The 26,707-nt window shown below is 34.6% G+C and overlaps 1 protein-coding gene across 1 annotated transcript in view; it reads right to left on the reverse strand.

Annotated features, from left to right (window-relative positions):
* LOC130130166 (phospholipid phosphatase-related protein type 4) overlaps positions 1 to 26,707 on the reverse strand; it is a 78,563-nt gene that overhangs the window by 18,154 nt on the left and 33,702 nt on the right. The window contains exon 3 of the mRNA XM_056299907.1: positions 21,802 to 21,931. Coding sequence (XP_056155882.1) covers positions 21,802 to 21,931 — 130 coding nt within the window. The remainder of the gene's footprint in view (positions 1 to 21,801; positions 21,932 to 26,707) is intronic.

Below are 26,707 nucleotides of genomic sequence, written 5' to 3' on the forward strand. Positions count from 1 at the left end.
GTGTGTGTGTGTGTGTGTGTGTGTGTGTGTGTGTGTATGTATGTATGATTAAAACAAGTGAACTAAAATTGGCAAAATAGAAATATAAATGTGGCCAGCAACAGCTTTACTCTAAAAAGTCCCCCCTTAAACGTAAGTTTTGAGAAGTGATTTAAAAGAAGGCCCTGGGTTTGCTAGCCTTGTTTCCTCAGGTAGGGAGTTCTGCGGCTGCGGGGCTCCGACGTGAAACCCCCGGTGGCCTTTTGTGAAGCGGCTGGCTGAGGGAACCGTTAATCAGGTCCTTCCTGAGGAGCGCAGGCAGTGGCTAGGCTCACGGGGGGGAGTAAATCTGGGATGTACAGGGCCTTGCTTAACTATTCAACCCCCTTGACGGTCATCAGTAAATCCTGGATCCTGAAAGATACTCACGCTTGTGTCCCTGAACAGTATTGTTGTTGTGAACCCACAAGCTCTAACAGCACGTTCCCAAGGCCAGAATAAGTTAGGCTTCACTGGCCTTTGTTTCAGACAAATTAAAAACTAAAACATAGTGTTGTATAGTTATTCAACCCCCACATATCAACACGTTGTACGGTACCCTTTTGCTGCAGTAACAGCCACGATTATCTTGGGGTAAGTAATGCAGCGAATTAGGGGCGCCCCCCTAATTCGCTGCATTGGTGTCGGGAGTGGGATGGTGAGACCGGGAGGTCATCAGAAGGGCGTGCGCCCAGAGGCGTGAGGGAGCTGATATCCCGGAAGAGGGGGGACACGCTTCCGGAAGAGGGGGGACACGCTTCCCGGAAGAGGGGGGTAGTGTAACGTACACGGATAAGTAGACACGTTAGCCCTTGGCTAACAGGTCGGACCCTTTAGTCGACTGGTTAACGCTGTCGCCCACGGTGCAGGAGATACGGGTTCGTGTCCTGGCTGTGGCTAATACCTGGGCTGCCCCCTGAATTTGCTACACACACACACACACACATATATAAACTTAGCACAAAAAGTAAGGAAACGTGTGTTTGGTAGATTATGTCTTTGGTGTAACGAGGCTTCTTGGCAATAAATCTTCTATCAGGCAGCTGACTGTCAGCACCTGGGGGACCAGAAGCTCCAAACAAGAGGCAATAGCAATAGCAACAGCAAAATAAGCTGTTTGGCATTGGCAGAGAAGATTTGGCAAATGTTTCATGGGCGCAACCCACATACTCAGCTCTGCTGCTCATCCCACAGATGCATGTTCCTTACACATGTGGCGCCATTTAAAAGGGAAATAAACAGGCTTTCCAACGGTATAAGATTTATAGCCAAGAAGCATCGTTACAACAAAGAAATAATCTACCAAACACACATTTCCTTACTTTCTGTGCTAAGTATATATATATATATATATATGTGTGTGTGTGTGTGTGTGTGTGTGTGTGTGTGTGTGTGTGTATATATATATATATATATATATATATGTGTGTGTGTGTGTGTGTGTGTGTGTGTGTGTATATATATATATATATATATATATATCATAAGACATACATATTAAAAATGTGAGAAATTCTAAAACTTGGAGAATTTTGTTTTGTTTTTTCTTTTCTTTTTTATTGTGTTTTTGTTTTTCCCCCTTTTTCTCCCCAATTGTACTTGGCCAGTTACCCCACTCTTCCGAGCCGTCCCGGTCTCTGCTCCACCCCCTCTGCTGATCCGGGGAGGGCTGCAGACTACCACATGCCTCCTCCCATACATGTGGAGTAACCAGCCGCTTCTTTTCACCTGACAGTGAGGAGTTTCACCAGGGGGAGGTAGCGCGTGGGAGGATCATGCTATTCCCCCCAGTTCCCCCACCCCCCAAACAGGTGCCCCGGCTGACCAGAGGAGGCGCTAGTGCAGCGACCAGGACACATACCCACATCCGGCTTCCCACCCGCAGACATGGCCAATTGTGTCTGTAGGGACTCCCGACCAAACCGGAGCTAACAGGGATTCGAACCGGCGATCTCCGTGCTGGTAGGCAATGGGAAAGACCGCCACGCCACCCAGACACCCGGAGAATTTTGTTTTCTTTTAAAGTGTTCCGGATGAGAAACCCAAGTCCAGTTCCAAGTGTGTCAGAACTTAGAGGGAACATTGAACAGATTGCCATTTTGATCCACATTCTAAACACTCTGATGCAAGGATACACACACACACACACACACACACAAACACACACACACACACACACACAAACACACACACACACACACACACACACACACACACACACACACACACACACATAGTACACAAAAGAACAAGGTTCAGTAGTCAATAACAGTACATGTGTTACGGGTGAAGTACAGAGATGAATAAATAAGTAAATCAGCAGTAGAGAGAGAAGTAAACAAATCAGCAGTAGAGAGAAGTAAACAAATAAATCAGCAGTAGAGAGAGAAGTAAACAAACAAATAAGCAGTAGAGAAAGAAGTAAACAAGTAAATAAGCAGTACAGAGAAGTAAATAAGCAGTAGATAGAGAAGTAAACAAGTAAATAAACAGTAGAGAGAGAGAAGTAAACAAGTAAATCAGCAGTAGAAAGAGAAGTAAACAAGTAAATCAGGTGTAGAGAGACAAGTAAAAAAGTAAATCAGGTATAGAAAGAGAAGTAAACAAATAAATCAGCAGTACAGAGAGAAGTAAACAAGTAAATCAGCAGTAGAGAGAGAAGTAAACAAGTAAATCAGCAGTAGAGAGAAGTAAACAAGTAAATCAGCAGTAGAGACAGAGAAGTAAACAAGTAAATCAGCAGTAGAGAGAGAGAAGTAAACAAGTAAATAAGAAGTAGAAAGAGAAGTAAACAAGTAAATCAGCAGTAGAGAAAGAATTAAACAAGTAAATCAGCAGTAGAGAGAAGTAAACAAGTAAATCAGCAGTAGAGACAGAGAAGTAAATAAGTAAATCAGCAGTAGAAAGAGAAGTAAACAAGTAAATAAGAAGTAGAGAGAAGTAAATAAGTAAATAAGAAGTAGAGAGCAGTAAATAAGTAAATAAGCAGTAGAGAGAAGTAAATAAGAAGTAGAGAGAAGTAAATAAGTAAATAAGCAGTAGAGAGGGAAGTAAATAAGTAAATAAGCAGTAAAGAGAGAAGTAAATAAGTAAATAAGCAGTAAGGACAGAAGTAAATAAGCAGTAGAGAGAAGTAAATAAGCAGTAGAGAGAGAAGTAAATAAGAAGTAGAGGGAGAAGTAAATAAGAAGTAGAGAGAAAGTAAATAAGCAGTAGAGAGAGAAGTAAATAAGAAGTAGAGAGAAAATAAATAAGCAGCAGAGAGAGAAGTAAATAAGTAAATAAGCAGTAGAGAGAGAAGTAAATAAGTAAATAAGCAGTAGAGAGAGAAGTAAATAAGCAGTAGAGAGAAGTAAATAAGAAGTAGAGAGAGAAGTAAATAAGCAGCACAGAGAAGTAAATAAGTAAATAAGCAGTAGAGAGAGAAGTAAATAAGTAAATAAGCAGTAGAGAGAGAAGTAAATAAGCAGTAGAGAGAAGTAAATAAGAAGTAGAGGGAGAAGTAAATAAGAAGTAGAGAGAAAGTAAATAAGCAGTAGAGAGAAAGTAAATAAGCAGTAGAGAGAAAGTAAATAAGCAGTAGAGAGAGAAGTAAATAAGCAGTAGAGAGAGAAGTAAATAAGCAGTAGAGAGAGAAGTAAATAAGCAGTAGAGAGAGAAGTAAATAAGCAGTAGAGAGAGAAGTAAATAAGGAGTAGAGAGAGAAGTAAATAAGCAGTAGAGAGAAGTAAATAAGCAGTAGAGAGAGAAGTAAATAAGCAGTAGAGAGAAGTAAATAAGCAGTAGAGAGAGAAGTAAATAAGCAGTAGAGAGAAAGTAAATAAGCGGTAGAGAGAGAAGTAAATAAGCAGTAGAGAGAAGTAAATAAGCAGTAGAGAGAGAAGTAAATAAGAAGTAGAGAGAAGTAAAGAAGCAGTAGAGAGAAGTAAATAAGCAGTAGAGAGAGAAGTAAATAAGCAGTAGAGACAGAAGTAAATAAGAAGTAGAGAGAAGTAAATAAGCAGTAGAGAGAGAAGTAAATAAGCAGTAGAGAGAGAAGTAAATAAGAAGTAGAGAGAAGTAAATAAGCAGTAGAGAGACAAGTAAATAAGCAATAGAGAGAAAGTAAATAAGCAGTAGAGAGAGAAGTAAATAAGCAGTAGAGAGAGAAGTAAATAAGCAGTAGAGAGAGAAGTAAATAAGAAGTAGAGAGAGAAGTAAATAAGAACTAGAGAGAAGTAAATAAGCAGTAGAGAGAGAAGTAAATAAGAAGTAGAGAGAAGTAAATAAGCAGTAGAGAGAAAGTAAATAAGCAGTAGAGAGAAATAATAAGCAGTAGAGAGAGAAGTAAATAAGCAGTAGAGGGAGAAGTAAATAAGAAGTAGAGGGAGAAGTACATAAGAAGTAGAGCGAAAGTAAATAAGCAGTAGAGAGAAAGTAAATAAGCAGTAGAGAGAAAGTAAATAAGCAGTAGAGAGAGAGAAGTAAAGAAGTAAATAAGAAGTACAAAGAGAAGTAAACAAGTAAATCAGCAGTAGAGAGAGAAGTAAACAAGTAAATCAGCAGTAGAAAGAGAAGTAAACAAGTAAATCAGCAGTAGAGAGAAGTAAACAAATAAATCAGCAGTTGAGAGAGAGAAGTAAACACGTAAATCTGCAGTAGAAAGAGAAGTAAACAAGTAAATCAACAGTAGAGAAATAAGTAAACAAGTAAATAAGAAGTAGAGAGAAGTAAATAAGCAGTAGAGAAAAGTAAATAAGCAGTAGAGAGAGAAGTAAATAAGCAGTAGAGGGAGAAGTAAATAAGAAGCAGAGGGAGAAGTAAATAAGAAGTAGAGAGAAAGTAAATAAGCAGTAGAGACAGGTAAATAAGCAGTAGAGAGAGAAGTAAATAAGAAGTAGAGAGAAAGTAAATAAGCAGTAGAGAGAATGTAAATAAGCAGTAGAGAGAAAGTAAATAAGCAGTAGAGAGAGAAGTAAATAAGCAGTAGAGAGAGAAGTAAATAAGCAGTAGAGAGAAGTAAATAAGCAGTAGAGAGAGAAGTAAATAAGCAGTAGAGAGAAGTAAATAAGCAGTAGAGAGAGAAGTAAATAAGCAGTAGAGAGAGAAGTAAATAAGCAGTAGAGAGAAAGTAAATAAGCAGTAGAGAGAAGTAAATAAGCAGTAGAGAGAGAAGTAAATATGCAGTAGAGGGAGAAGTAAATAAGAAGTAGAGAGAAAGTAAATAAGCAGTAGAGAGAGAAGTAAATAAGCAGTAGAGAGAGAAGTAAATAAGTAAATAAGCAGTAGAGAGAAGTAAATAAGAAGTAGAGAGAAAGTAAATAAGCAGTAGAGACAGGTAAATAAGCAGTAGAGAGAGAAGTAAATAAGCAGTAGAGAGAGAAGTAAATAAGCAGTAGAGAGAAGTAAATAAGCAGTAGAGAGAGAAGTAAATAAGCAGTAGAGAGAAGTAAATAAGCAGTAGAGAGAGAAGTAAATAAGCAGTAGAGAGAGAAGTAAATAAGCAGTAGAGAGAAAGTAAATAAGCAGTAGAGAGAAGTAAATAAGCAGTAGAGAAAGAAGTAAATAAGCAGTAGAGGGAGAAGTAAATAAGAAGTAGAGAGAGACGTAAATAAGCAGTAGAGAGAGAAGTAAATAAGCAGTAGAGAGAGAGAAGTAAATAAGCAGTAGAGAGAGAAGTAAACAGGTAAATAAGCAGTAGAGAGAGAAGTAAACAAGTAAATAAGCAGTAGAGAGAGAAGTAAATAAGCAGTAGAGAGAGAAGTAAATAAGAAGTAGAGAGAGAAGTAAATAAGCGGTAGAGAGAGAAGTAAATAAGAAGTAGAGAGAAGTAAATAAGCAGTAGAGAGAGAGGTAAATAAGCAGTAGAGAGAAGTAAATAAGAAGTAGAGAAAGAAGTAAATAAGAAGTAGAGAGAAAGTAAATAAGCAGTAGAGAGATAAGTAAATAAGAAGTAGAGAGAGAAGTAAATAAGCAGTAGAGAGAGAAGTAAATAAGCAGTAGAGAGAAGTAAATAAGCAGTAGAGAGAGAAGTATATAAGCAGTAGAGAGAAAGTAAATAAGCAGTAGAGAGAAAGTAAAGAAGAAGTAGATAGAGAAGTAAATAAGAAGTAGAGAGAGAAGTAAATAAGCAGTAGAGAGAGAAGTAAATAAGCAGTAGAGAGAGAAGTAAATAAGCAGTAGAGAGAGAAGTAAATAAGCAGTAGAGAGAAGTAAATAAGCAGTAGAGAGAGAAGTAAATAAGCAGTAGAGAGAAGTAAATAAGCAGTAGAGAGAGAAGTAAATAAGCAGTAGAGAGAAGTAAATAAGCAGTAGAGAGAGAAGTAAATAAGCAGTAGAGAGAAGTAAATAAGCAGTAGAGAGAGAAGTAAATAAGAAGTAGAGAGAAGTAAATAAGAAGTAGAGGGAGAATTAAATAAGAAGTAGAGAAAGTAAATAAGCAGTAGTGAGAAAGTAAATAAGCAGTAGAGAGAAAGTAAATAAGCAGTAGAGAGAGAAGTAAATAAGCAGTAGAGAGAGAAGTAAATAAGCAGTAGAGAGAGAAGTAAATAAGCAGTAGAGAGAGAAGTAAATAAGCAGTAGAGAGAAGTAAATAAGCAGTAGAGGGAGAAGTAAATAAGCAGTAGAGAGAGAAGTAAATCAGCAGTAGAGAGAAAGTAAATAAGCAGTAGAGAGAAGTAAATAAGCAGTAGAGAGAGAAGTAAATAAGCAGTAGAGGGAGAAGCAAATAAGAAGTAGAGAGAAAGTAAATAAGCAGTAGAGATAAAGTAAATAAGCAGTAGAGAGAAAGTAAATAAGCAGTAGAGAGAGAGAAGTAAAGAAGTAAATAAGAAGTACAAAGAGAAGTAAACAAGTAAATCAGCAGTAGAGAGAGAAGTAAACAAGTAAATCAGTAGTAGAAAGAGAAGTAAACAAGTAAATCAGCAGTAGAGAGAGAAGTAAACAAGTAAATCAGCAGTAGAGAGAAGTAAACAAATAAATCAGCAGTAGAGAGAGAGAAGTAAACAAGTAAATCAGCAGTAGAAAGAGAAGTAAACAATTAAATCAGCAGTAGACAAAGAAGTAAACAAGTGAATAAGAAGTAGAGAGAAGTAAATAAGTAAATAAGCAGTAGAGAGGGAAGTAAATAAGTAAATAAGCAGTAAAGAGAGAAGTCAATAAGTAAATAAGAAGTAGAGAGAAAGTAAATAAGAAGTAGATAGAGAAGTAAATAAGAAGTAGATAGAGAAGTAAATAAGAAGTAGAGAGAAGTAAATAAGCAGTAGAGAGAGATGTAAATAAGCAGTAGAGAGAGAAGTAAATAAGCAGTAGAGAGAGAAGTAAATAAGAAGTAGAGAGAGAAGTAAATAAGCGGTAGAGAGAGAAGTAAATAAGAAGTAGAGAGAAGTAAATAAGCAGTAGAGAGAGAGGTAAATAAGCAGTAGAGAGAAGTAAATAAGAAGTAGAGAAAGAAGTAAATAAGAAGTAGAGAGGAAGTAAATAAGCAGTAGAGAGAGAAGTAAATAAGAAGTAGAGAGAGAAGTAAATAAGCAGTAGAGAGAGAAGTAAATAAGTAAATAAGCAGTAGAGAGAGAAGTAAACAAGTAAATAAGCAGTAGAGAGAGAAGTAAATAAGTAAATAAGCAGTAGAGAGAGAAGTAAATAAGCAGTAGAGAGAAGTAAATAAGCAGTAGAGAGAGAAGTAAATAAGCAGTAGAGAGAGAAGTAAATAAGCAGTAGAGAGAAGTAAATAAGCAGTAGAGAGAGAAGTAAATAAGCAGTAGAGAGAAGTAAATAAGCAGTAGAGAGAGAAGTAAATAAGAAGTAGAGAGAAGTAAATAAGCAGTAGAGAAAAGTAAATAAGAAGTAGAGGGAGAAGTAAATAAGAAGTAGAGAAAGTAAATAAGCAGTAGTGAGAAAGTAAATAAGCAGTAGAGAGAAAGTAAATAAGCAGTAGAGAGAGAAGTAAATAAGCAGTAGAGAGAGAAGTAAATAAGCAGTAGAGAGAGAAGTAAATAAGCAGTAGAGAGAGAAGTAAATAAGCAGTAGAGAGAGAAGTAAATAAGCAGTAGAGAGAGAAGTAAATAAGCAGTAGAGAGAGAAGTAAATAAGCAGTAGAGAGAAAGTAAATAAGCAGTAGAGAGAAGTAAATAAGCAGTAGAGGGAGAAGTAAATAAGCAGTAGAGAGAGAAGTAAATCAGCAGTAGAGAGAAAGTAAATAAGCAGTAGAGAGAAAGTAAATAAGCAGTAGAGAGAGAGAAGTAAAGAAGTAAATAAGAAGTACAAAGAGAAGTAAACAAGTAAATCAGCAGTAGAGAGAGAAGTAAACAAGTAAATCAGTAGTAGAAAGAGAAGTAAACAAGTAAATCAGCAGTAGAGAGAGAAGTAAACAAGTAAATCAGCAGTAGAGAGAAGTAAACAAATAAATCAGCAGTAGAGAGAGAGAAGTAAACAAGTAAATCAGCAGTAGAAAGAGAAGTAAACAATTAAATCAGCAGTAGAGAAAGAAGTAAACAAGTGAATAAGAAGTAGAGAGAAGTAAATAAGTAAATAAGCAGTAGAGAGGGAAGTAAATAAGTAAATAAGCAGTAAAGAGAGAAGTCAATAAGTAAATAAGAAGTAGAGAGAAAGTAAATAAGAAGTAGATAGAGAAGTAAATAAGAAGTAGATAGAGAAGTAAATAAGAAGTAGAGAGAAGTAAATAAGCAGTAGAGAGAGATGTAAATAAGCAGTAGAGAGAGAAGTAAATAAGCAGTAGAGAGAGAAGTAAATAAGAAGTAGAGAGAGAAGTAAATAAGCGGTAGAGAGAGAAGTAAATAAGAAGTAGAGAGAAGTAAATAAGCAGTAGAGAGAGAGGTAAATAAGCAGTAGAGAGAAGTAAATAAGAAGTAGAGAAAGAAGTAAATAAGAAGTAGAGAGAAAGTAAATAAGCAGTAGAGAGAGAAGTAAATAAGAAGTAGAGAGAGAAGTAAATAAGCAGTAGAGAGAGAAGTAATTAGTAAATAAGCAGTAGAGAGAGAAGTAAACAAGTAAATAAGCAGTAGAGAGAGAAGTAAATAAGTAAATAAGCAGTAGAGAGAAGTAAATAAGCAGTAGAGAGAAGTAAATAAGCAGTAGAGAGAGAAGTAAATAAGCAGTAGAGAGAAAGTAAATAAGCAGTAGAGAGAAAGTAAATAAGAAGTAGATAGAGAAGTAAATAAGAAGTAGAGAGAGAAGTAAATAAGCAGTAGAGAGAGAAGTAAATAAGCAGTAGAGAGAGAAGTAAATAAGCAGTAGAGAGAAGTAAATAAGCAGTAGAGAGAGAAGTAAATAAGCAGTAGAGAGAAGTAAATAAGCAGTAGAGAGAGAAGTAAATAAGAAGTAGAGAGAAGTAAATAAGCAGTAGAGAAAAGTAAATAAGAAGTAGAGGGAGAAGTAAATAAGAAGTAGAGAAAGTAAATAAGCAGTAGTGAGAAAGTAAATAAGCAGTAGAGAGAAAGTAAATAAGCAGTAGAGAGAGAAGTAAATAAGCAGTAGAGAGAGAAGTAAATAAGCAGTAGAGAGAGAAGTAAATAAGCAGTAGAGAGAGAAGTAAATAAGCAGTAGAGAGAAGTAAATAAGCAGTAGAGGGAGAAGTAAATAAGCAGTAGAGAGAGAAGTAAATCAGCAGTAGAGAGAAAGTAAATAAGCAGTAGAGAGAAGTAAATAAGCAGTAGAGAGAGAAGTAAATAAGCAGTAGAGGGAGAAGCAAATAAGAAGTAGAGAGAAAGTAAATAAGCAGTAGAGATAAAGTAAATAAGCAGTAGAGAGAAAGTAAATAAGCAGTAGAGAGAGAGAAGTAAAGAAGTAAATAAGAAGTACAAAGAGAAGTAAACAAGTAAATCAGCAGTAGAGAGAGAAGTAAACAAGTAAATCAGTAGTAGAAAGAGAAGTAAACAAGTAAATCAGCAGTAGAGAGAGAAGTAAACAAGTAAATCAGCAGTAGAGAGAAGTAAACAAATAAATCAGCAGTAGAGAGAGAGAAGTAAACAAGTAAATCAGCAGTAGAAAGAGAAGTAAACAAGTAAATCAGCAGTAGAGAAAGAAGTAAACAAGTGAATAAGAAGTAGAGAGAAGTAAATAAGTAAATAAGCAGTAGAGAGGGAAGTAAATAAGTAAATAAGCAGTAAAGAGAGAAGTAAATAAGTAAATAAGAAGTAGAGAGAAAGTAAATAAGAAGTAGATAGAGAAGTAAATAAGAAGTAGATAGAGAAGTAAATAAGAAGTAGAGAGAAGTAAATAAGCAGTAGAGAGAGATGTAAATAAGCAGTAGAGAGAGAAGTAAATAAGAAGTAGGGAGAAGTAAATAAGCAGTAGAGAGAGAAGTAAATAAGCAGTAGAGAGAGAAGTAAATAAGCAGTAGAGAGAAGTAAAAAAGCAGTAGAGAGAGAGAAGTAAATAAGCAGTAGAGAGAAGTAAATAAGCAGTAGAGGGAGAAGTAAATAAGCAGTAGAGAGAGAAGTAAATCAGCAGTAGAGAGAAAGTAAATAAGCAGTAGAGAGAAGTAAATAAGCAGTAGAGAGAGAAGTAAATAAGCAGTAGAGGGAGAAGCAAATAAGAAGTAGAGAGAAAGTAAATAAGCAGTAGAGATAAAGTAAATAAGCAGTAGAGAGAAAGTAAATAAGCAGTAGAGAGAGAGAAGTAAAGAAGTAAATAAGAAGTACAAAGAGAAGTAAACAAGTAAATCAGCAGTAGAGAGAGAAGTAAACAAGTAAATCAGTAGTAGAAAGAGAAGTAAACAAGTAAATCAGCAGTAGAGAGAGAAGTAAACAAGTAAATCAGCAGTAGAGAGAAGTAAACAAATAAATCAGCAGTAGAGAGAGAGAAGTAAACAAGTAAATCAGCAGTAGAAAGAGAAGTAAACAAGTAAATCAGCAGTAGAGAAAGAAGTAAACAAGTGAATAAGAAGTAGAGAGAAGTAAATAAGTAAATAAGCAGTAGAGAGGGAAGTAAATAAGTAAATAAGCAGTAAAGAGAGAAGTCAATAAGTAAATAAGAAGTAGAGAGAAAGTAAATAAGAAGTAGATAGAGAAGTAAATAAGAAGTAGATAGAGAAGTAAATAAGAAGTAGAGAGAAGTAAATAAGCAGTAGAGAGAGATGTAAATAAGCAGTAGAGAGAGAAGTAAATAAGCAGTAGAGAGAGAAGTAAATAAGAAGTAGAGAGAGAAGTAAATAAGCGGTAGAGAGAGAAGTAAATAAGAAGTAGAGAGAAGTAAATAAGCAGTAGAGAGAGAGGTAAATAAGCAGTAGAGAGAAGTAAATAAGAAGTAGAGAAAGAAGTAAATAAGAAGTAGAGAGAAAGTAAATAAGCAGTAGAGAGAGAAGTAAATAAGAAGTAGAGAGAGAAGTAAATAAGCAGTAGAGAGAGAAGTAATTAGTAAATAAGCAGTAGAGAGAGAAGTAAACAAGTAAATAAGCAGTAGAGAGAGAAGTAAATAAGTAAATAAGCAGTAGAGAGAGAAGTAAATAAGCAGTAGAGAGAAGTAAATAAGCAGTAGAGAGAGAAGTAAATAAGCAGTAGAGAGAAAGTAAATAAGCAGTAGAGAGAAAGTAAATAAGAAGTAGATAGAGAAGTAAATAAGAAGTAGAGAGAGAAGTAAATAAGCAGTAGAGAGAGAAGTAAATAAGCAGTAGAGAGAGAAGTAAATAAGCAGTAGAGAGAGAAGTAAATAAGCAGTAGAGAGAAGTAAATAAGCAGTAGAGAGAGAAGTAAATAAGCAGTAGAGAGAAGTAAATAAGCAGTAGAGAGAGAAGTAAATAAGAAGTAGAGAGAAGTAAATAAGCAGTAGAGAAAAGTAAATAAGAAGTAGAGGGAGAAGTAAATAAGAAGTAGAGAAAGTAAATAAGCAGTAGTGAGAAAGTAAATAAGCAGTAGAGAGAAAGTAAATAAGCAGTAGAGAGAGAAGTAAATAAGCAGTAGAGAGAGAAGTAAATAAGCAGTAGAGAGAGAAGTAAATAAGCAGTAGAGAGAGAAGTAAATAAGCAGTAGAGAGAAGTAAATAAGCAGTAGAGGGAGAAGTAAATAAGCAGTAGAGAGAGAAGTAAATCAGCAGTAGAGAGAAAGTAAATAAGCAGTAGAGAGAAGTAAATAAGCAGTAGAGAGAGAAGTAAATAAGCAGTAGAGGGAGAAGCAAATAAGAAGTAGAGATAGAAGTAAATAAGCAGTAGAGATAAAGTAAATAAGCAGTAGAGAGAAAGTAAATAAGCAGTAGAGAGAGAGAAGTAAAGAAGTAAATAAGAAGTACAAAGAGAAGTAAACAAGTAAATCAGCAGTAGAGAGAGAAGTAAACAAGTAAATCAGTAGTAGAAAGAGAAGTAAACAAGTAAATCAGCAGTAGAGAGAGAAGTAAACAAGTAAATCAGCAGTAGAGAGAAGTAAACAAATAAATCAGCAGTAGAGAGAGAGAAGTAAACAAGTAAATCAGCAGTAGAAAGAGAAGTAAACAAGTAAATCAGCAGTAGAGAAAGAAGTAAACAAGTGAATAAGAAGTAGAGAGAAGTAAATAAGTAAATAAGCAGTAGAGAGGGAAGTAAATAAGTAAATAAGCAGTAAAGAGAGAAGTAAATAAGTAAATAAGAAGTAGAGAGAAAGTAAATAAGAAGTAGATAGAGAAGTAAATAAGAAGTAGATAGAGAAGTAAATAAGAAGTAGAGAGAGAAGTAAATAAGCAGTAGAGAGAGAAGTAAATAAGCAGTAGAGAGAGAAGTAAATAAGCAGTAGAGAGAGAAGTAAATAAGCAGTAGAGAGAAGTAAATAAGCAGTAGAGAGAGAAGTAAATAAGCAGTAGAGAGAAGTAAATAAGCAGTAGAGAGAGAAGTAAATAAGAAGTAGAGAGAAGTAAATAAGCAGTAGAGAAAAGTAAATAAGAAGTAGAGGGAGAAGTAAATAAGAAGTAGAGAAAGTAAATAAGCAGTAGTGAGAAAGTAAATAAGCAGTAGAGAGAAAGTAAATAAGCAGTAGAGAGAGAAGTAAATAAGCAGTAGAGAGAGAAGTAAATAAGCAGTAGAGAGAGAAGTAAATAAGCAGTAGAGAGAGAAGTAAATAAGCAGTAGAGAGAAGTAAATAAGCAGTAGAGGGAGAAGTAAATAAGCAGTAGAGAGAGAAGTAAATCAGCAGTAGAGAGAAAGTAAATAAGCAGTAGAGAGAAGTAAATAAGCAGTAGAGAGAGAAGTAAATAAGCAGTAGAGGGAGAAGCAAATAAGAAGTAGAGAGAAAGTAAATAAGCAGTAGAGATAAAGTAAATAAGCAGTAGAGAGAAAGTAAATAAGCAGTAGAGAGAGAGAAGTAAAGAAGTAAATAAGAAGTACAAAGAGAAGTAAACAAGTAAATCAGCAGTAGAGAGAGAAGTAAACAAGTAAATCAGTAGTAGAAAGAGAAGTAAACAAGTAAATCAGCAGTAGAGAGAGAAGTAAACAAGTAAATCAGCAGTAGAGAGAAGTAAACAAATAAATCAGCAGTAGAGAGAGAGAAGTAAACAAGTAAATCAGCAGTAGAAAGAGAAGTAAACAAGTAAATCAGCAGTAGAGAAAGAAGTAAACAAGTGAATAAGAAGTAGAGAGAAGTAAATAAGTAAATAAGCAGTAGAGAGGGAAGTAAATAAGTAAATAAGCAGTAAAGAGAGAAGTAAATAAGTAAATAAGAAGTAGAGAGAAAGTAAATAAGAAGTAGATAGAGAAGTAAATAAGAAGTAGATAGAGAAGTAAATAAGAAGTAGAGAGAAGTAAATAAGCAGTAGAGAGAGATGTAAATAAGCAGTAGAGAGAGAAGTAAATAAGAAGTAGGGAGAAGTAAATAAGCAGTAGAGAGAGAAATAAATAAGCAGTAGAGAGAGAAGTAAATAAGCAGTAGAGAGAAGTAAAAAAGCAGTAGAGAGAGAGAAGTAAATAAGCAGTAGAGAGAAGTAAATAAGCAGTAGAGGGAGAAGTAAATAAGCAGTAGAGAGAGAAGTAAATCAGCAGTAGAGAGAAAGTAAATAAGCAGTAGAGAGAAGTAAATAAGCAGTAGAGAGAGAAGTAAATAAGCAGTAGAGGGAGAAGCAAATAAGAAGTAGAGAGAAAGTAAATAAGCAGTAGAGATAAAGTAAATAAGCAGTAGAGAGAAAGTAAATAAGCAGTAGAGAGAGAGAAGTAAAGAAGTAAATAAGAAGTACAAAGAGAAGTAAACAAGTAAATCAGCAGTAGAGAGAGAAGTAAACAAGTAAATCAGTAGTAGAAAGAGAAGTAAACAAGTAAATCAGCAGTAGAGAGAGAAGTAAACAAGTAAATCAGCAGTAGAGAGAAGTAAACAAATAAATCAGCAGTAGAGAGAGAGAAGTAAACAAGTAAATCAGCAGTAGAAAGAGAAGTAAACAATTAAATCAGCAGTAGACAAAGAAGTAAACAAGTGAATAAGAAGTAGAGAGAAGTAAATAAGTAAATAAGCAGTAGAGAGGGAAGTAAATAAGTAAATAAGCAGTAAAGAGAGAAGTCAATAAGTAAATAAGAAGTAGAGAGAAAGTAAATAAGAAGTAGATAGAGAAGTAAATAAGAAGTAGATAGAGAAGTAAATAAGAAGTAGAGAGAAGTAAATAAGCAGTAGAGAGAGATGTAAATAAGCAGTAGAGAGAGAAGTAAATAAGCAGTAGAGAGAGAAGTAAATAAGAAGTAGAGAGAGAAGTAAATAAGCGGTAGAGAGAGAAGTAAATAAGAAGTAGAGAGAAGTAAATAAGAAGTAGAGAGAAGTAAATAAGCAGTAGAGAGAGAGGTAAATAAGCAGTAGAGAGAAGTAAATAAGAAGTAGAGAAAGAAGTAAATAAGAAGTAGAGAGAAAGTAAATAAGCAGTAGAGAGAGAAGTAAATAAGAAGTAGAGAGAGAAGTAAATAAGCAGTAGAGAGAGAAGTAATTAGTAAATAAGCAGTAGAGAGAGAAGTAAACAAGTAAATAAGCAGTAGAGAGAGAAGTAAATAAGTAAATAAGCAGTAGAGAGAGAAGTAAATAAGCAGTAGAGAGAAGTAAATAAGCAGTAGAGAGAGAAGTAAATAAGCAGTAGAGAGAAAGTAAATAAGCAGTAGAGAGAAAGTAAATAAGAAGTAGATAGAGAAGTAAATAAGAAGTAGAGAGAGAAGTAAATAAGCAGTAGAGAGAGAAGTAAATAAGCAGTAGAGAGAGAAGTAAATAAGCAGTAGAGAGAGAAGTAAATAAGCAGTAGAGAGAAGTAAATAAGCAGTAGAGAGAGAAGTAAATAAGCAGTAGAGAGAAGTAAATAAGCAGTAGAGAGAGAAGTAAATAAGAAGTAGAGAGAAGTAAATAAGCAGTAGAGAAAAGTAAATAAGAAGTAGAGGGAGAAGTAAATAAGAAGTAGAGAAAGTAAATAAGCAGTAGTGAGAAAGTAAATAAGCAGTAGAGAGAAAGTAAATAAGCAGTAGAGAGAGAAGTAAATAAGCAGTAGAGAGAGAAGTAAATAAGCAGTAGAGAGAGAAGTAAATAAGCAGTAGAGAGAGAAGTAAATAAGCAGTAGAGAGAAGTAAATAAGCAGTAGAGGGAGAAGTAAATAAGCAGTAGAGAGAGAAGTAAATCAGCAGTAGAGAGAAAGTAAATAAGCAGTAGAGAGAAGTAAATAAGCAGTAGAGAGAGAAGTAAATAAGCAGTAGAGGGAGAAGCAAATAAGAAGTAGAGATAGAAGTAAATAAGCAGTAGAGATAAAGTAAATAAGCAGTAGAGAGAAAGTAAATAAGCAGTAGAGAGAGAGAAGTAAAGAAGTAAATAAGAAGTACAAAGAGAAGTAAACAAGTAAATCAGCAGTAGAGAGAGAAGTAAACAAGTAAATCAGTAGTAGAAAGAGAAGTAAACAAGTAAATCAGCAGTAGAGAGAGAAGTAAACAAGTAAATCAGCAGTAGAGAGAAGTAAACAAATAAATCAGCAGTAGAGAGAGAGAAGTAAACAAGTAAATCAGCAGTAGAAAGAGAAGTAAACAAGTAAATCAGCAGTAGAGAAAGAAGTAAACAAGTGAATAAGAAGTAGAGAGAAGTAAATAAGTAAATAAGCAGTAGAGAGGGAAGTAAATAAGTAAATAAGCAGTAAAGAGAGAAGTAAATAAGTAAATAAGAAGTAGAGAGAAAGTAAATAAGAAGTAGATAGAGAAGTAAATAAGAAGTAGATAGAGAAGTAAATAAGAAGTAGAGAGAAGTAAATAAGCAGTAGAGAGAGATGTAAATAAGCAGTAGAGAGAGAAGTAAATAAGAAGTAGGGAGAAGTAAATAAGCAGTAGAGAGAGAAGTAAATAAGCAGTAGAGAGAGAAGTAAATAAGCAGTAGAGAGAAGTAAAAAAGCAGTAGAGAGAGAGAAGTAAATAAGCAGTAGAGAGAGAAGTAAATAAGAAGTAGAGAGAAGTAAATAAGAAGTAGAGAGAAGTAAATAAGAAGTAGAGAGAAAGTAAATAAGCAGTAGAGAGAGAAGTAAATAAGAAGTAGGGAGAAGTAAATAAGCAGTAGAGAGAGAAGTAAATAAGCAGTAGAGAGAGAAGTAAATAAGCAGTAGAGAGAAGTAAATAAGCAGTAGAGAGAGAGAAGTAAATAAGCAGTAGAGAGAGAAGTAAATAAGCAGTAGAGAGAAGTAAATAAGAAGTAGAGGGAGAAGTAAATAAGAAGTAGAGAGAAAGTAAATAAGCAGTAGAGAGAAAGTAAATAAGCAGTAGAGAGAAAGTAAATAAGCAGTAGAGAGAGAAGTAAATAAGCAGTAGAGAGAGAAGTAAATAAGCAGTAGAGAGAGAAGTAAATAAGCAGTAGAGAGAAGTAAATAAGCAGTAGAGAGAGAAGTAAATAAGCAGTAGAGGGAGAAGTAAATAAGAAGTAGAGGGAGAAGTAAATAAGAAGTAAAGAGAAAGTAAATAAGCAGTAGAGAGAAAGTAAATAAGCAGTAGAGAGAAAGTAAATAAGCAGTAGAGAGAGAGAAGTAAAGAAGTAAATAAGAAGTACAAAGAGAAGTAAACAAGTAAATCAGCAGTAGAGAAAGAAGTAAACAAGTAAATAAGAAGTAGAGAGAAGTAAATAAGTAAATAAGCAGTAGAGAGGGAAGTAAATAAGTAAATAAGCAGTAAAGAGAGAAGTAAATAAGTAAATAAGCAGTAAAGAGAGAAGTAAATAAGCAGTAGAGAGAGAAGTAAATAAGCAGTAGAGGGAGAAGTAAATAAGAAGTAGAGGGAGAAGTAAATAAGAAGTAGAGAGAAAGTAAATAAGCAGTAGAGAGTGAAGTAAATAAGAAGTAGGGAGAAGTAAATAAGCAGTAGAGAGAGAAGTAAATAAGCAGTAGAGAGAAGTAAATAAGCAGTAGAGAGAGAAGTAAATAAGCAGTAGAGAGAGAAGTAAATAAGCAGTAGAGAGAGAAGTAAATAAGAAGTAGGAGAAGTAAATAAGCAGTAGAGAGAGAAGTAAATAAGCAGTAGAGAGAAAGTAAATAAGCAGTAGAGGGAGAAGTAAATAAGCAGTAGAGGGAGAAGTAAATAAGAAGTAGAGGGAGAAGTAAATAAGAAGTAAAGAGAAAGTAAATCGGCAGTAGAGAGAAGTAAACAAATAAATCAGCAGTAGAGAGAGAGAAGTAAACAAGTAAATCAGCAGTAGAAAGATAAGTAAACAAGTAAATCAGCAGTAGAGAAAGAAGTAAACAAGTAAATAAGAAGTAGAGAGAAGTAAATAAGTAAATAAGCAGTAGAGAGAAGTAAATAAGTAAATAAGCAGTAGAGAGAAGTAAATAAGAAGTAGAGAGAAGTAAATAAGTAAATAAGCAGTAGAGAGGGAAGTAAATAAGTAAATAAGCAGGAAAGAGAGAAGTAAATAAGTAAATAAGCAGTAGAGAGAGAAGTAAATAAGAAGCAGAGAGAAGTAAATAAGCAGTAGAGAGAAGTAAATAAGAAGTAGAGAGAGAAGTAAATAAGTAAATAAGCAATAGAGAGAGAAGTAAACAAGTAAATAAGCAGTAGAGAGAGAAGTAAATAAGAAGTAGAGAAAGTAAATAAGCAGTAGAGAGAGAAGTAAATAAGTAAATAAGCAGTAGAGAGAGAAGTAAATAAGTAAGTAAGCAGTAGAGAGAGAAGTAAATAAGAAGTAGAGAGAAAGTAAATAAGCAGTAGAGAGAGAAGTAAATAAGCAGTAGAGAGAGAAGTAAACAAGTAAATAAGCAGTAGAGAGAGAAGTAAACAAGTAAATAAGCAGTAGAGAGAGAAGTAAATAAGTAAATAAGCAGTAGAGAGAGAAGTAAATAAGCAGTAGAGAGAGAAGTAAATAAGCAGTAGAGAGAGAAGTAAATAAGCAGTAGAGAGAGAAGTAAATAAGTAAATAAGCAGTAGAGAGAAGTAAATAAGTAAATAAGCAGTAGAGAGAGAAGTAAATAAGCAGTAGAGAGAAGTAAATAAGCAGTAGAGAGAGAATTAAATACGCAGTAGAGAGAAAGTAAATAAGCAGTAGAGAGAAAGTCAATAAGAAGTAGAGAGAGAAGTAAATAAGAAGTAGAGAGAGAAGTAAATAAGCAGTAGAGAGAGAAGTAAATAAGCAGTAGAGAGAGAAGTAGATAAGTAGAGAGAAAGTAAATAAGCAGTAGAGAGAGAAGTAAATAAGCAGTAGAGAGAAGTAAATAAGCAGTAGAGAGAGAAAGTAAATAAGCAGTAGAGAGAAAGTAAATAAGCAGTAGAGAGAAAGTAAGTAAGCAGTAGAGAGAAAGTAAATAAGCAGTAGAGAGAAGTAAATAAGCAGTAGAGAGAGAAGTAAATAAGCAGTAGAGAGAGAAGTAAATAAGCAGTAGAGAGAGAAGTAAATAAGCAGTAGAGAGAGAGAAGTAAATAAGCAGTAGAGAGAGAAGTAAACAGGTAAATAAGCAGTAGAGAGAGAAGTAAATCAGCAGTAGAGAGAGAAGTAAATAAGCAGTAGAGAGAAAGTAAATAAGCAGTAGAGAGAAAGTAAATAAGCAGTAGAGAGAAGTAAATAAGCAGTAGAGAGAGAAGTAAATAAGCAGTAGAGGGAGAAGTAAATAAGAAGTAGAGGGAGAAGTAAATAAGAAGTAAAGAGAAAGTAAATAGGCAGTAGAGAGAAAGTAAATAAGCAGTAGAGAGAAAGTAAATAAGCAGTAGAGAGAGAGAAGTAAACAAGTAAATCAGCAGTAGAAAGAGAAGTAAACAAGTAAATCAGCAGTAGAGAAAGAAGTAAACAAGTAAATAAGAAGTAGAGAGAAGTAAATAAGTAAATAAGCAGTAGAGAGAAGTAAATAAGTAAATAAGCAGTAGAGAGAAGTAAATAAGAAGTAGAGAGAAGTAAATAAGTAAATAAGCAGTAGAGAGGGAAGTAAATAAGTAAATAAGCAGGAAAGAGAGAAGTAAATAAGTAAATAAGCAGTAGAGAGAGAAGTAAATAAGAAGCAGAGAGAAGTAAATAAGCAGTAGAGAGAAGTAAATAAGAAGTAGAGAGAGAAGTAAATAAGTAAATAAGCAGTAGAGAGAGAAGTAAACAAGTAAATAAGCAGTAGAGAGAGAAGTAAATAAGAAGTAGAGAGAAAGTAAATAAGCAGTAGAGAGAGAAGTAAATAAGCAGTAGAGAGAGAAGTAAACAAGTAAATAAGCAGTAGAGAGAGAAGTAAACAAGTAAATAAGCAGTAGAGAGAGAAGTAAATAAGTAAATAAGCAGTAGAGAGAGAAGTAAATAAGCAGTAGAGAGAAGTAAATAAGCAGTAGAGAGAGAAGTAAATAAGCAGTAGAGAGAGAAGTAAATAAGTAAATAAGCAGTAGAGAGAAGTAAATAAGTAAATAAGCAGTAGAGAGAGAAGTAAATAAGCAGTAGAGAGAAGTAAATAAGCAGTAGAGAGAGAATTAAATAAGCAGTAGAGAGAAAGTAAATAAGCAGTAGAGAGAAAGTCAATAAGAAGTAGAGAGAGAAGTAAATAAGAAGTAGAGAGAGAAGTAAATAAGCAGTAGAGAGAGAAGTAAATAAGCAGTAGAGAGAGAAGTAAATAAGCAGTAGAGAGAGAAGTAGATAAGAAGTAGAGAGAAAGTAAATAAGCAGTAGAGAGAGAAGTAAATAAGCAGTAGAGAGAAGTAAATAAGCAGTAGAGAGAGAAAGTAAATAAGCAGTAGAGAGAAAGTAAATAAGCAGTAGAGAGAAAGTAAATAAGCAGTAGAGAGAAAGTAAATAAGCAGTAGAGAGAAGTAAATAAGCAGTAGAGAGAGAAGTAAATAAGCAGTAGAGAGAGAAGTAAATAAGCAGTAGAGAGAGAAGTAAATAAGCAGTAGAGAGAGAGAAGTAAATAAACAGTAGAGAGAGAGGAGTAAACAGGTAAATAAGCAGTAGAGAGAGAAGTAAATAAACAGTAGAGAGAGAGACGTAAATAAGTAAATAAGCAGTAGAGAGAGAGGAGTAAACAGGTAAATCAGCAGTAGAGAGAGAAGTAAATAAGTAAACAAGCAGTAGAGGGGGAGAAGTAAACAGGTAAATAAGCAGTAGAGAGAGAAGTAAATCAGCAGTAGAGAGAGAAGTAAATAAGCAGTAGAGAGAGAAGTAAATAAGCAGTAGAGAGAGAGGAGTAAACAGGTAAATAAGCAGTAGAGAGAGAAGTAAATAAGCAGTAGAGAGAGAGACGTAAATAAGTAAATAAGCAGTAGAGAGAGAGACGTAAATAAGTAAATAAGCAGTAGAGAGAGAGACGTAAATAAGTAAATAAGCAGTAGAGAGAGAGGAGTAAACAGGTAAATCAGCAGTAGAGAGAGAAGTAAATAAGTAAATAAGCAGTAGAGAGAGAGGAGTAAACAGGTAAATCAGCAGTAGAGAGAGAAGTAAATAAGTAAATCAGCAGTAGAGAGAGAGGAGTAAACAGGTAAACAAGCAGTAGAGAGAGAGAAGTAAATAAGCAGTAGAGAGAGGAGTAAACAGGTAAATAAGCAGTAGAGAGAGGAGTAAACAGGTAAATAAGCAGTAGAGAGAGAGACGTAAATAAGTAAATAAGCAGTAGAGAGAGAGAAGTAAACAGGTAAATAAGCAGCAGAGGGAGAGAAGTAAACAGGTAAATAAGCAGTAGAGGGGGAGAAGTAAACAGGTAAATCAGCAGTAGAGAGAGAAGTAAATAAGTAAACAAGCAGTAGGGGGAGAGAAGTAAACAGGTAAATAAGCAGTAGAGAGAGAAGTAAATCAGCAGTAGAGAGAGAAGTAAATAAGCAGTAGAGAGAGAAGTAAATAAGCAGTAGAGAGAGAGGAGTAAACAGGTAAATAAGCAGTAGAGAGAGAAGTAAATAAACAGTAGAGAGAGAGACGTAAATAAGTAAATAAGCAGTAGAGAGAGAGGAGTAAACAGGTAAATCAGCAGTAGAGAGAGAAGTAAATAAGTAAACAAGCAGTAGAGGGGGAGAAGTAAACAGATAAATAAGCAGTAGAGAGAGAAGTAAATCAGCAGTAGAGAGAGAAGTAAATAAGCAGTAGAGAGAGAAGTAAATAAGCAGTAGAGAGAGAGACGTAAATAAGTAAATAAGCAGTAGAGAGAGAGACGTAAATAAGTAAATAAGCAGTAGAGAGAGAGACGTAAATAAGTAAATAAGCAGTAGAGAGAGAGGAGTAAACAGGTAAATCAGCAGTAGAGAGAGAAGTAAATAAGTAAATAAGCAGTAGAGAGAGAGGAGTAAACAGGTAAATCAGCAGTAGAGAGAGAAGTAAATAAGTAAATAAGCAGTAGAGAGAGAGGAGTAAACAGGTAAATCAGCAGTAGAGTGAGAAGTAAATAAGTAAACAAGCAGTAGGGGGAGAGAAGTAAACAGGTAAACAAGCGGTAAAGGGAGGGAGAAGTAAACCAGCAGCATACCAACGAAGCGCACGGCTCTGCGTATGAAGGAGTTGAAGTTGCAGCCGGCAGCGTTGATGTTGGCCTCGGACCTTGTCCCGCCCCTCCTCCGAGACACGCAGCAGAACAGGATGCCCTCACCTATCATGATCTGGACACATGGCACACGCATGTCACGGGGGGGGGGGTGTATACACATTCATCTTTTTAACGTTTTATGGTAGCTTGGTTAAAAGTAGGAGAAATAACTCAGAGGAGGGCTACAAGCCATGGTGGCTAGCTAGCCAACACATTTTCTTCTGCAAGACTCACAGGTGGTTGGAATATGACTGAAATCCCTAATCAGTAACTGTTCTCAATTGCCATAAGAAGTATGAGTGGGAGCTCTAGTCCTCATGAATATTCATCAGCTGTCTGACTACGAGTTCCAAGCAAGGGTTGGTGCAGGATGGGCAGGCGTTAATGTTGTGATAGTGTGATTTGATTGGCTGTATGGGAATGAGTGTGTCTGTCTGATGAAGACAAAATGATCGGCTGTGAGAAGCTGAATTAGGGGGACCGCACTGGAAAAATTAATTTATATATATATATATATACATATCGATATATAGATAGATATATATATATGTGTGTGTGTGTGTGTGTGTGTGTGTATATATATATATAGATAGATAGATAGATAGATAGATAGATAGATAGATAGATAGATAGATAGATAGATAGATATAGATATATATATAGATATAGATAGATATATAGATAGATATATGTATGTATATATAGATATAGATAGATATAGATATATATAGCTATATATATATAGATATATCTATATCTATATATAGATAGATAGATAGATAGATAGATAGATAGATAGATAGATAGATAGATAGATAGATAGATAGATAGATAGATAGACAGATAGACACACACACACATGTACACGTGTGTTGGTGTGTGCTGTAGAGTGCTGATTGAACCTCAGACCTGCCTAAGTGCTTGAAAAGATTCTAAGGACCATGCGCCATGCTACAGGCCAGGTAAAGTCAAGTTAATATGGCATGCAATTTAAATTATCATGTATTCATTGTAAGGTATTAGTCACTGAAATGTATACACTAGTACTTTTTTATTCACAAGACACTCTTCTGACTGCTGCCAGCTGCTATTGTAAGGCCACTAGTTACTAAAAATGAGATACTAGGTATATCAGAATACTATAATATTACTATAATAATAATATTAGAATACTATACTAGCTATATTAGAATAAGCACTAGCTACTAATTTCATTACAACTAGTCAGTTTTCACATTTAGTAGTAATTCAATAACCACGAGTAATTTTATTTTAGTTACTAGAATGTAATTTTCGCTTTTACTGGTTAGAATTGAATAAACACTGGTTCTTTTATGTCATGTACTACTAGCTAACTTAAAAAGCACCAGTGGCTCTTCTTACAGTATCTAATTATTCAGCAACTATTAAATTCACAATAAGAGCTAGAGTTTACAAAATAAGTACAATGGTTAATTTCTAGGGACGGGTGTCTGAACGGCCCCTAGTCCACCCGCTAAATGCAGCCTGCCATAAAAAAAAGATGGCTGAGTTGATCAGGCAGTAGCATTAATAATTAAACACTAGTATATATGTTTTAATACTACCTGCTATTCTGGCTGTACTTTGCTGACAATGAAATGCTTAGGCATCAGTTCAACCTCAAAAAAAAACTAAAGAACATGACGTAAGCGAATTTGAAAATAAACAAAAATTAAAATTATTCTAAAAATTAAAAAAATAAGATTATAAAATTACAGCATTTATAGTTCAGCCTGAGAAATTAAAATAAAGCTAAAATAACTAAAAAATAGACTAAAAGTAAGCTAAAATTCACAGTGTGTACAGGCTGGAGAAGAATAAAATAAAATTTAAAATAAAATTACACCTTACCTCTAAAATGAACAGTCGACATGGAAATGCAACGGTATATACAGCGTTGGCATGGAAATGTAACGGTATATAGAGAGTTGACGTGGAAATGTAACGGTATATAGAGAATGGACATGGAAATGTAACAGTATATAGAGAGTTGACATGGAAATGTAACGGTATATAGAGAATGGACATGGAAATGTAACGGTATATAGAGAGTCGACATGGAAATGTAACGGTATATACAGCGTTGACATGGAAATGTAACGGTGTATACAGAGTTGACATGGAAATGTAACGGTATATACAGCGTTGACATGGAAATGTAACCGTGTATACAGAGTTGACATGGAAATGGAACGGTATATACAGCGTTGACATGGAAATGTAACCGTGTATACAGAGTTGACATGGAAATGGAACGGTATATACAGCGTTGGCATGGAAATGTAACGGTATATAGAGAGTTGACATGGAAATGTAACGGTATATAGAGAGTTGACGTGGAAATGTAACGGTATATAGAGAATGGACATGGAAATGTAACGGTGTATACAGAGTTGACGTGGAAATGTAACGGTATATAGAGAGTTGACGTGGAAATGTAACGGTGTATACAGAGTTGACATGGAAATGTAACGGTATATAGAGAGTTGACATGGAAATGTAACGGTATATAGAGAGTTGACATGGAAATGTAACGGTATATAGAGAGTTGACGTGGAAATGTAACGGTATATAGAGAATGGACATGGAAATGTAACGGTGTATACAGAGTTGACGTGGAAATGTAACGGTATATAGAGAGTTGACGTGGAAATGTAACGGTGTATACAGAGTTGACATGGAAATGTAACGGTATATAGAGAGTTGACGTGGAAATGTAACGGTATATAGAGAATGGACATGGAAATGTAACGGTGTATACAGAGTTGACATGGAAATGTAACGGTGTATACAGAGTCGACATGGAAATGTAACGGTATATAGAGAGTTGATATGGAAATGTAACGGTATATACAGCGTTGACATGGAAATGTAACGGTATATAGAGAGTTGACATGGAAATGTAACGGTGTATACAGAGTTGACATGGAAATGTAACGGTATATAGAGAATGGACATGGAAATGTAACGGTATAGAGAGAGTTGATATGGAAATGTAACGGTATATACAGCGTTGACATGGAAATGTAACGGTATATAGAGAGTTGACATGGAAATGTAACGGTGTATACAGAGTCGACATGGAAATGTAACGGTATATAGAGAATGTACATGGAAATGTAACGGTATATAGAGAGTTGACATGGAAATGTAACGGTATATACAGAGTTGACATGGAAATGTAACGGTATATAGAGAATGGACATGGAAATGTAACGGTATATAGAGAGTTGACATGGAAATGTAACGGTATATAGAGAGTTGATATGGAAATGTAACGGTATATACAGCGTTGGCATGGAAATGTAACGGTATATAGAGAATGGACATGGAAATGTAACGGTGTATACAGAGTTGACATGGAAATGTAACGGTATATAGAGAGTCGACATGGAAATGTAACGGTGTATACAGAGTTGACATGGAAATGTAACGGTATATAGAGAGTTGATATGGAAATGTAACGGTATATACAGCGTTGACATGGAAATGTAACGGTATATAGAGAATGGACATGGAAATGTAATGGTATATAGAGAATGGACATGGAAATGTAACGGTATATAGAGAGTTGACATGGAAATGTAACGGTATATAGAGAGTTGACATGGAAATGTAACGGTATATAGAGAGTTGACATGGAAATGTAACGGTATATAGAGAGTTGATATGGAAATGTAACGGTATATACAGCGTTGGCATGGAAATGTAACGGTATATAGAGAATGGACATGGAAATGTAACGGTATATAGAGAGTTGACATGGAAATGTAACGGTATATAGAGAGTTGACATGGAAATGTAACGGTATATAGAGAATGGACATGGAAATGTAATGGTATATACAGAGTTGACATGGAAATGTAACGGTATATACAGAGTTGACATGGAAATGTAACGGTATATAGAGAGTCGACATGGAAATGTAACGGTGTATAGAGAGTTGGCATGGAAATGTAACGGTATATACAGAGTTGACATGGAAATGTAACGGTATATAGAGAGTTGACATGGAAATGTAACGGTATATAGAGAGTTGATATGGAAATGTAACGGTATATACAGCGTTGGCATGGAAATGTAACGGTATATAGAGAATGGACATGGAAATGTAACGGTGTATACAGAGTTGACATGGAAATGTAACGGTATATAGAGAGTCGACATGGAAATGTAACGGTGTATACAGAGTTGACATGGAAATGTAACGGTATATAGAGTTGATATGGAAATGTAACGGTATATACAGCGTTGACATGGAAATGTAACGGTATATAGAGAGTTGACATGGAAATGTAACGGTATATAGAGAATGGACATGGAAATGTAACGGTGTATACAGAGTTGACATGGAAATGTAACGGTATATAGAGAGTCGACATGAAAATGTAACGGTGTATACAGAGTTGACATGGAAATGTAACGGTATATAGAGAGTTGATATGGAAATGTAACGGTATATACAGCGTTGACATGGAAATGTAACGGTATATAGAGAGTTGACATGGAAATGTAACGGTATATAGAGAATGGACATGGAAATGTAACGGTATATAGAGAATGGACAAGGAAATGTAACGGTATATAGAGAGTTGACATGGAAATGTAACGGTATATACAGAGTTGACATGGAAATGTAACGGTATATAGAGAGTTGACATGGAAATGTAACGGTATATAGAGAGTTGACATGGAAATGTAACGGTATATAGAGAGTTGATATGGAAATGTAACGGTATATACAGCGTTGGCATGGAAATGTAACGGTATATAGAGAATGGACATGGAAATGTAACGGTGTATACAGAGTTGACATGGAAATGTAACG

This window comes from Lampris incognitus, chromosome 19, assembly GCF_029633865.1.
Source record: "Lampris incognitus isolate fLamInc1 chromosome 19, fLamInc1.hap2, whole genome shotgun sequence".
Classification (NCBI taxonomy): domain Eukaryota; kingdom Metazoa; phylum Chordata; class Actinopteri; order Lampriformes; family Lampridae; genus Lampris; species Lampris incognitus.